The sequence below is a fragment of the Buceros rhinoceros genome, unplaced genomic scaffold (genome assembly GCF_000710305.1).
Source record: "Buceros rhinoceros silvestris isolate BGI_N320 unplaced genomic scaffold, ASM71030v1 scaffold26907, whole genome shotgun sequence".
Lineage (NCBI taxonomy): Eukaryota > Metazoa > Chordata > Aves > Bucerotiformes > Bucerotidae > Buceros > Buceros rhinoceros.
Window position 1 is genome coordinate 58,945 of NW_010423235.1, and position 9,348 is coordinate 68,292.

At 51.3% G+C, this 9,348-nt stretch overlaps 1 protein-coding gene across 1 annotated transcript in view; it reads right to left on the reverse strand.

Moving 5' to 3' along the window:
• Nucleotides 1-503: 503 nt before the first annotated feature.
• Nucleotides 504-9,348, reverse strand: part of SNX19 (sorting nexin 19) — a gene marked incomplete at its 5' end in the record, with an annotated part of 19,580 nt that continues 10,735 nt past the window's right edge. The window contains 3 exon segments of the mRNA XM_010140370.1: nt 504-639; nt 1,299-1,386; nt 2,205-2,389. Of these exon segments, the coding sequence (XP_010138672.1) occupies nt 504-639; nt 1,299-1,386; nt 2,205-2,389 (409 nt within the window).

Sequence of the window (9,348 nt, forward strand, 5' to 3'; positions counted from 1 at the left end):
GCGCAGTGGCAGCAGGAGACAGCATTTGGTCCTCCCTTCACCTATCTTGAAGAAACATCTATCAAGAAGGTACCATCACATCAAGTCTCCGTCTGCCAGCGCCACGTGGAGCCTGAGGCCACAAGAGTAAATTTTACATGCTGTCTGCCTTCAGATGTTCAAGATGTTCAGGAAGGTGGAGCAAGACAACGGGGTTTATGGGCAGTCTGTGTATCCTTCTTGCACTGTCCAGCTCAGCAGAGGTCAGGCAGCTTCATTCCAGGCTCTCCATCAGGTCAGCAGTGGAACAGATGCTACACAGCAGAAAAGCATCTTCAGCCCCTGTCACTGGGTTTAATCCATCACTCAGCCAAAATAGAGAGGCCTGGAGGCAGCCTCATGTAGCACTAGCTGGAAAAATTCTTTGCAAGAAGCTCCCAGACATGTTCAGTAAACACTGAACATCAAGTCATCCCATGCCTGTGGCTGCTTCTCTCCACCACTGCTGGCCACACCAGCCCTGGTTAATGTGCTGACACGCCTGCTTTGTCCAAGCCTCGTGAGGCAGACAGCCCGACAGCTGCGGTCTCGAGCTCCTCGCTGGAGCCCTTCAGAACCAAGAACTCCAGCAGAATGTCCAAGAGGCAGAAAACCAGGTGCCTGAAACAGAGAGAAGACAAAGCTTAGGCTGGTCAGGGCACAGCAGAGCTGGGAGATCAGCTCCAGACACAGAGAACCAAAGCGCATGCAAGGAAGAATTCTGACTGCCGTCAGGGGAAAGACAGAAAGATCTCATACCCTAGAACAAAGGTATCAAGGGATGGTTCAGGTTTTCTCTGCCTCCCAAGCCAGCGGGTGTTTGAAGCTGCTGAGCAGTACAGAAAACACAACTGTGTCTCCTGGAGCGAGGTGGCACGTGCTTTTCTCTCAGCTGGTCACAGAAACATTGCTTTCCAAATGTACAGTGGTGGGTATACAGGAAAACATGATCCATACATACACGCAGCTCCCTAAGCAACTCTAAACCCAACAAGCAAACCAGGATTTGCTTTATTTCCTCTGACAGTCCCCTGACACCCTCAAACTGAGCAGGCCCAACAACACAGTTAACAAGCCCGCTCTAGACAGGCTGAGGTCTCGGAGATGCACCTTCCTAACAAGTGAGCCAGATGCCCTTGGCTAGTACAAGTCTGGGATAGCTGGCCAGATACACCCTGTGCAAAGCAGCTGGCAGCACAAATCCCACGACAAAGCCCTGGGTGTAGCTTACAGGCCCCATGGCAAAGGCTATGAGGGTAAAGAGACTAAAATCCACGAACCTGTTTATCACAGGCTGGCCCAGGGACTGCAGTACCAGGTTACAGCTCATCCGACACTTACTGGTTCCAAGGATTTCTTGGATCACATCTGTCAACAGCAGAGACCGAGCTTTAGGAACCGCACGTTTCCATGGTAGTAAAACAGGGTCAGTCTTCTGCTTTAGTTGAAGTCTGACAGTGCTCTGAGCCTGAGGCACCTCACGCCCAACACGACTGTGACAGAAAACAGCTGGGGACAGGACTGACTGCCAGGAAAGCGTTCCAGGCTGGAAGGGTGTATCTTGCTAGTGCCTTTTCATCCCCAAAGGGCAGTAAGGGCCCCTGACACTGCAGCAAGGAGTTAAAAGTTCCGACTGCACTCACATGGATCAGGCAGCAGCTGCTTTAATACCAAAGGTCCCCTGTCAAACTTCAGGAGCGGGAAATCCAGTGCAGCTGGGCTCATGACTTGAGTCCAGTGGAAAAGCCACTTTTCAGAGCAAGAAGCCAAAGGCTTTGCTGTATGACTCTTCCCAGCAATGGTACCCGCTGGCAGCAGGTGGAGCCTAGTGTGGCACTGGCTTTCCACTTGAGGTGGCTCAGCGGGAACAGCACCAGCAGCACTGAGCCCAGAGCATGTGGCCACTCTGCCTCTGGGAGTCACCAAGACACGTTCCTTTCTCTCTGAGCTGTGCTGCTCCCCAAATGCTTCTGCAAACTATCTACAATTGGGAAACTGTGGGTTTTGCCTGCCGGAAACCGTTCAGACCTCAAAGGTCATGAAGGTTTCCCACAGCCTTGGCACAAGTGGGCTGCATCTATGTGTTTAACCACATTCCCAGAGATGCCAATGCACTGGAGGGTTCCCCAGCCTCCTGCACTGCTCCTTTCTCAAGGGCAGCCGACACATCCTTGGGGCACACTTACTAGGCAAGATGCCCATCAGGCACTGTAGGGCCTGCTCTGCTGCTGCCACCTTCTGTTCCTCTGTCCTGGCTGGTTTAGGCACTGCTGGTAAAACCCCTCCAGGCCAGATGGATTCCTGCAGCAACTGGAGGTACTGGACCCAACGCTGGGTGCAGGTCAGGTTAATCATCTGGACTTCCAGCCATCTGAGGGAACAGGGAGAGAGAAAGGTCAGGAAAATCAGGCTTGCTACCGACTCTGGAGCCTTCCACCCATCAGAGGCCCTGGAGGGAAAAACCAGCTTGTTGGGGAAGTTAACATGCAGTTTCCAATTCTATACGTTAAACATTTTCAGAAGTATTAATTAACTGAGTTTCCCCGTGCACCAGAAGTATGTAAATGTTCCTGGCAACCAGTGCTCCCCCCGTCAGGCCCTCTGCTACCTACAGAATCGAGGCTGTGGGAAGTCCCTGAGGCTGCGGGAATGCTGCTCCACATACAGGCTTGGAGATGTTTGCCTGCACAGGGAGATGTGACCACACCACCCAAATGCTGGCTGTGGCAAGTTTCTAAATCAATCACGCGGACCTTCTTCCCCAGACATGAAATCACTTCCCCATGTAACAGCAAAAGCCAGGGATGTCAGTCAAAACTTGCCACAGCTTAAAATCTTTCCCCCCTGGAATAAGTTGAGGCCAGCAAATGAATCCCTGACACGAGAGGCCAGCAGGAGGGTCACCATTGATTTAGAGGTGCAGCACCAACAGCGATGGCCCACTGTCATTGTCCTCATCAGCAGGAGGCTCTGAAGCAAAGAGGGGAGCATCGGCACAGGGTTGGGGTAGGGAAAAGGCTTGTGATTTCGCCAGTACAAGAGTCCCAGAGGAGAGGAGTCCGCAAGGAGGGCCAGGAGACCCATTCCTCTTGGCAGCTGGTGTTCGTGCTTGCAATTCCGTCACCACTACGCCCCGGCAGCTCATAGCACATCCAAGAGCACAGGCCCTGCCAAGGCAAACTTTATTTAACCTGCGCTCTGCCAGACTGTCTGCATTCTTCTCAGGCGAGGCATTTGGGCCAAGAGCGTCTTTCCCCACACAACTGGGACAATGCGAGCGGAGAATCGGGAATAGCAACACCTAAAGGTAACCAGGGGCAAGGGAACGGTGGGCAGCCATCATCAGGGCCAGGGCTGAAGCATGGTACTGCCTTCTTCAGCATGAAAGGAGGTGCCTGGCTGCAGGTCTTGTGGGATGCACTGCTAGGAAATACCAGCTGCAACAGCAGAGACCTGAAAACAAGCCTTGATGCAGCAGTAAGGCCAGTTATGTCAAAGAGCGAGGTCTTACTGGGGCATGGACAATGCTCCTGGTGATCCCAGTAACGGCTCTGGAAATGGGGAGACATGGCTTTTATGCTCAGCCTCAGCTGGGATCCCGAATACTGATGTTGCTGCAAGAGATCCAAAGCTTCTACCTGTCTTAGAGGACAAAATGTCACAGTGCCATTGCCTAGGAAAGGGCCATGGTTGAAATATAGTTGCCTAGAAGGGTTTTGATCTCCAGCCATCAGCAGAGTTTAACAACCTGGATCATGTTAAACCCTCCAGCCATCCCCAAGCAAATTCAAGTGTTAAACTGGGGCTCCTCTAGGGACCACAGCTTTCATTAATATGGTTTTTCATTAACATGTTTTCTTACCCAACCTGCTTTCCTCACTGAGAAAATATCTGACAAGCAACAGAAGTTCAGAGACTTGGGGACAGAGCTGCAAACAGCCCTGCATCGAGGAGGATCAGACTGACCGGGGACTTGGCATTCACCTCAGCAATGGTCACTCACCATCCTTTAAAAGGCTGCAGAACGCAAAGAACAAGCTTTCCTTTTCTTAGGAATGTTCCTAAAATAGCCAAAAATCAAGCAAACAGCGGGCAGAGGGAGAGCTGAACTTAGAGAAGACAGCACATGTTTCCAGACAGCTCGAGAGCAGACTGAGAGCTGACGACTGCTGGAAGGCTCCGTACAAACAACCTACCATTTCCAGCTCATTTATTTCCATAAAGCCACCAGAACTAGGCAGCGAGGCCCACAAGCAACACCTATAAATCTGACCCCATGCGCACGCACTGCAGTTATGCAAGTGCTCGCAGGTCTCCATTCCCACAGTTGCAAAACACCGCTGATGGACTTCTTTCCCTTAGTCTGGCAGCTCACTGACTTCCCCTCTGGGAAGCAAAGGGCAGGGCCTGAGGATGGCCCCCTCTGTTTTACCCCACCTGCACCGATACGTGCTTTGGCTCCACAGGAGCTCCTGCGAAGAGGCTGATTTGTCCCATCGCGTGGTGCTCAGACAGCAGGGAAGGGGCAAGAGGCACCCGAACATACGAAGTATACAAAAACAAAAAGAAGAAACCGAATAGGAAAGGGGACAAGAAGGAGGAACCAAAGCTGGGTGCGGATAGAAAGAAGACTAAATTCACTGTGCTCTGGGTTGCCTTTTGCCAATCTATCAGTGTGTGGAGCCATCCCAAAAGCACTGGGAAGAGAGGAACTGTTAGGACTGGTCCATCTGACTCAGCATCCTCCTTGGAGAGAAAATACCAGAACAGAGTAACCTGCCACCAAGAATTTTCCCCCTACTCTCTACCAGCACCTGCTAAAGTCCCCACCAATGCCCACAATGTGGGATGCACACTGCATCTGCACAACACCCAGTGACACGCACAAGCAACAGGTATTAAACCGTGAGGAGCAAAGTCATTCCTCAACTCTCACAACTGTAACTAACTCAGTGAGATTTACTGGAAAATCCTACCCAGGGTTCTACAGCAAAAGGACCTCTTCATCAGGTGGACTCGCTGCACCAGGATGGGGATTGACACACTGGAACTCCAAAGAAGCGCTCGTCCAAAGCTGACTTTTGCCAGCAGATCACAGATGAATTTTTCATACTATTAAAGGGACGAAGCATTTGAGAACCACGTGCTGCATCGAAAGTGCACACACCCCTGCTTCCAGGTAGAAATAAATCCAGCAAGAAGCACAAATAGATGTATCCTTTTTTATTTTTATGGATGGTTGATGAGTTACTATTTCCATTCTGCTATTTCATGAAGAAAGAGCCTTAATAAGAAAGAAAAACAAACCCATCACTGAACCATCTCCTTACACTTCAGCTGAGCCCAGAAATAGACCCAAAGTGACCTCCTGGGCTCAGACATCCAAATGCTTTGATAACGCCCAACGCAAAGAGACAGACTGCAAAGGCTACGAAGCCTGGATGTTAGTCTGGAGGTGCATAACTTGCCCATGCTGTCAGGGTCCTGTTTGAAATAGCTGCTGATGGAGGAATGAAATGGTTGCTAAAAAGGAGCCAATTTAATGCCCTGGCTTAGGCTGGAACTCCAAGGGCAGCCGAAGGGACCCGGTAAGATGGGGATGGCAGAGATGCCCTGGGAATGGGAAGCAATGCGGGGTACGTACCTTGGAACCTAGAGGCAACAAGGGCTGCTAAGATGGAGCAGCCTATGGTAGATGCACTCTACTTAAGGGGAGTACCCAGAGGGTTCATCCACAGATAGAGCGAGCTTGACTCAGCACGTAAAGGGGGGATTGGCTTAGTCCGTAAAAGAAAGATGGGCCAGGAATGGACAAAAAGCTGAACAGCTGCCAGAAGCCGGTGAACCTCTGCTTTCCTTGCCCATCTAGGTTAGGATACGACCGCTAAGCTCACTGCAGCCAAGGAACAGTTAAATATGCTGATTGTCTTTAAACTCTGGAGCAATAGCAATTGTGATTCCCCCATAACTGGGGATTTTTAGGATTTAGACAAGCACAAACTGGATGCCACATTAACAAGACAAAGACAAGAAAGCCTCTAGTGCTCTGCGTTAGCTGTACACATACAAATAGCTCTATAAGGACACAAGCTGGGCAGAACAGTAGCAGCTCCAGCTCCACAACGACTACTTTCCACCCCAGAACAAGAGCTCCATTTCCCTGAGGTCAGTTAACACGGCGTGGCTAACCAGGAGCTCCAAAAAGGCCTGTGAGACCCAGGCAGTGAAGAGGCTTTAAGAAAAAGGCAACATCCGGAAGCACACAAGGCATTCAAGCACCTGCCTTGGGAAATCAAGCAAGGCTGGTACTTAAATCACCAGACCGTCCCTCCCTTCGCAGTATGTGTTCCCCATGTTGTGCCTCAAACCACAAGAGCATCCTCAACTCAAGGGCTCGGAAAGAGCAACATTTCAATGCTTGGACCGTAAAACATTTGAGGGAAGCTTGTAAAACCATTGAAGCAGCTGCAGTGGGCACAGCTTGGAGAACGCAGAAAATACAAGTGAAGAGCTTCCGCTCCCAGGCTCGGCTTTGAGCACCTGCTGCTTGAGCCCATGTCCACCTTCTCGGCACAGCACCCAGCAGACACATGTGCAGCCGGCTGCTGCCATGCTCAGCTTGGACGCCTTCAAAGCGATCCCCCGCTCCGTCGGTGAACCCTTCGTGGAGGAAGGAAACAGGAAAGAAAAGAAAAAAAGGCCCTCCATAAATCAAAGAACACGCAGCATCCTGAGTCCTTTTAAACTTCTGGCCAAAGAGACACACACGCAAAAAGAAAACGATCCTTCTCACCTTACTGGAAATGTCACCCTCCTGCTGCCCTATAAAGAGTTTACAGTTGTATGTGCTAGGAACAATACATCCTGTACCCCTGCCCAGTAATGAAGTGCTTGACCAGCGAGGCAGCGGCCCCCCGTGCCTTCTCCTCACAGCTCCCCAGCACAGTCCCCTGAGGGCACCAAAGGAACAGCTGAAGCTGCAGGGAGTTCAACCAGTAGCACTGACGTCTGACATGCTTTAGACTCACCAACACAGGGCAGTGGGATTTTCCTACCTGCTTGACCCAGGCAGTGAGAGGTGGAGCTGGGAGAAGCCCTGTGAGAAGTGGGTATGTGGGACATTTTACGGCGGGGCAGAGAGGAGGGAAACCAGCTCATTCCCTGCTGCCCATAGGCCTGAAACCACAACTCGGTGCTGGGATTTGCGGCACTGCTCAGCTTTACCTGCTGTTCCCTCCAACTCCCCCGTCTGCTCCCCGCAGTGAACTAACTGAACCGAGCTGCTCCATTCTTCGCTCTTCCCAAGTCAGATCTCCCTGCGATGCCGTGGGGCTCGGGAAAGGGGGAGAAAGCTACGTGATTAAAAAGAAATCATCCCCAAACCCCCCGGATTTTTAACAAAGCATCCCGGCTTTTGATAACATCTTCATCAAGCATTTATTGAGCCAATTAAGCTCTCAGCGGTGCCCCGGGGAGAGGCCAGGCTGTCTCAGCCAGGCCGTGCTCAGAGCAGACTGCTTCATTAGCCCACTTCAGAATCAAAATACATCAAAACGCCGTTAACCCTTCGCAAGGCAGAGGCAACTAAAACCAACAAGGAACCGTGATTTCCCCTCAGTCCTTTTCTTCTTTGTCTGTTCTGATCGAAACAGGAAGTTGTTGTCTTGGCTTTTTTTTCAAATCTACGAAAAAAATTGGCATGTACCTAACTGCTGAAACAGAATCAAAAGGGACAAAGAGAGATGCAGTTAAAATAATGTTGCAATTGTTATCAAAGCACAGAGTGCTTGCTTCATTCTAGTGGCTGTTTTTGGAAGAATGCTGCTTCTAGAAGAGAGGAAAAAAATCTGTTTGGGACAGAGATTTGAAGCTGGATCCAAAATTTCCAGGTGCTTGGAGACAACTGAATCGAGGCCCATTTCCAAGCTGATTTTTATTTACTTTACATCCACACACGAAGACACACACGGTCCCAGAGATCGCTTTTGCTGACATACCACAGGCCTGTGACTTCCACTGCTCCTTGCAGCTATGATACCAACAGCCAAATCCAGAGACGAGGAGGAAGATGCCAGAAGGTTGGTTCCCCTATATACAAACCCTGTTGCTGGCTTTGAGGCCGGGGTGCCCACCTGAACCACCGCGGCAGGGACAGAGCTTTCACTGCCACGTACCTGGGCCTGCCAGCACAGCCCCTCGATGCGTGCCAGCAAAGGTCCTTGCTAAACACACCTGAATCGACTCCCCAGGTAACAAGCCAGAACACAAATGGCTTTAGCTGCCTCAGCTGCACTGACATTGCGGTTTTGGCAGCTTGTTTCTGCCGGCAAACCATAGCGGTGCTGCCTAAGCCCAGCGTGACGCCCGCTACAAAGCCAAAGGAACGTGGGGGCAGCCATACTGGGAACAGCTTCAGCATAAGCCCAGCTTTGTGCTGACCCCTGGTGAAACGTGTTGCCCCAAGATGAGACCTGGCTCATGGCCTCAGCTGTCGGGCACAGCCCCTGCAGAGCTCCAGACGGTCAGAATCGCTTGCCCATGGGCAGTGTGTTCCCAGCATGCCCAGGCTGCAGGTGCTTGGCTGCCTGAGCGGGCAGGTTTACTCAGGGACACTGAAGAGGGTCGGGGAACACTACATGCCAGTGGCACTTTCAAATCAAAAGGATCAAGGAGGCTGCCAAGGGTCTTTTGTTTTTGCCAGTGCTGTTGGCACAGAGATCAAGGAAGAAAGAAGTATAAAACCAGAAAATAAAACACCCAGCAAGGAACTCCCTGGAGCTTGGAGCTCCTTGACTCACAGCAGCAGTTGCACAAGTGCCTGCAACACCTGGCCTGACATGGACAGGTTCTGGCACACAGCCCCAAAGCCGAGGTGACAGCAAGAAAGCAAGGGCAGCCCGGGGCTCAAGCTGCAGCACCCTTGGGACCAGTGTGGATGTCAGAACTGCTGAAAGGACCCCAGGCTTGGCTGCAAGGACCCTTCGTCACCTGTTAAATTGACAGCCCAGGAGTTTTGTCAATCACAGGCCACAGACACCAGTCTGAGAAGTTTTCACTTGATGGGGCTGGTTGTTGAGTGAACCGCCAGCAATGCCTGGCAAGATCCCACACTTCAAATCAAAGACAAGCCCTTGCTGCTACAGCCTTCCTTGGACCCCCCAGCCCCATTTCAGTGTTCAAATTCAAAACTTGCCCTGTGTGCTGCCCAAGTGCCCCTTCTCTACTCTGTACCCACCCAAGACCAGGCTCCCTTCAAGATCACAGCCCAAGCCTCAGCTCCAGGGTGGATCTAAGCGCAGATGAACTTTCCTTTCCTGTGCTGGTTCAGCA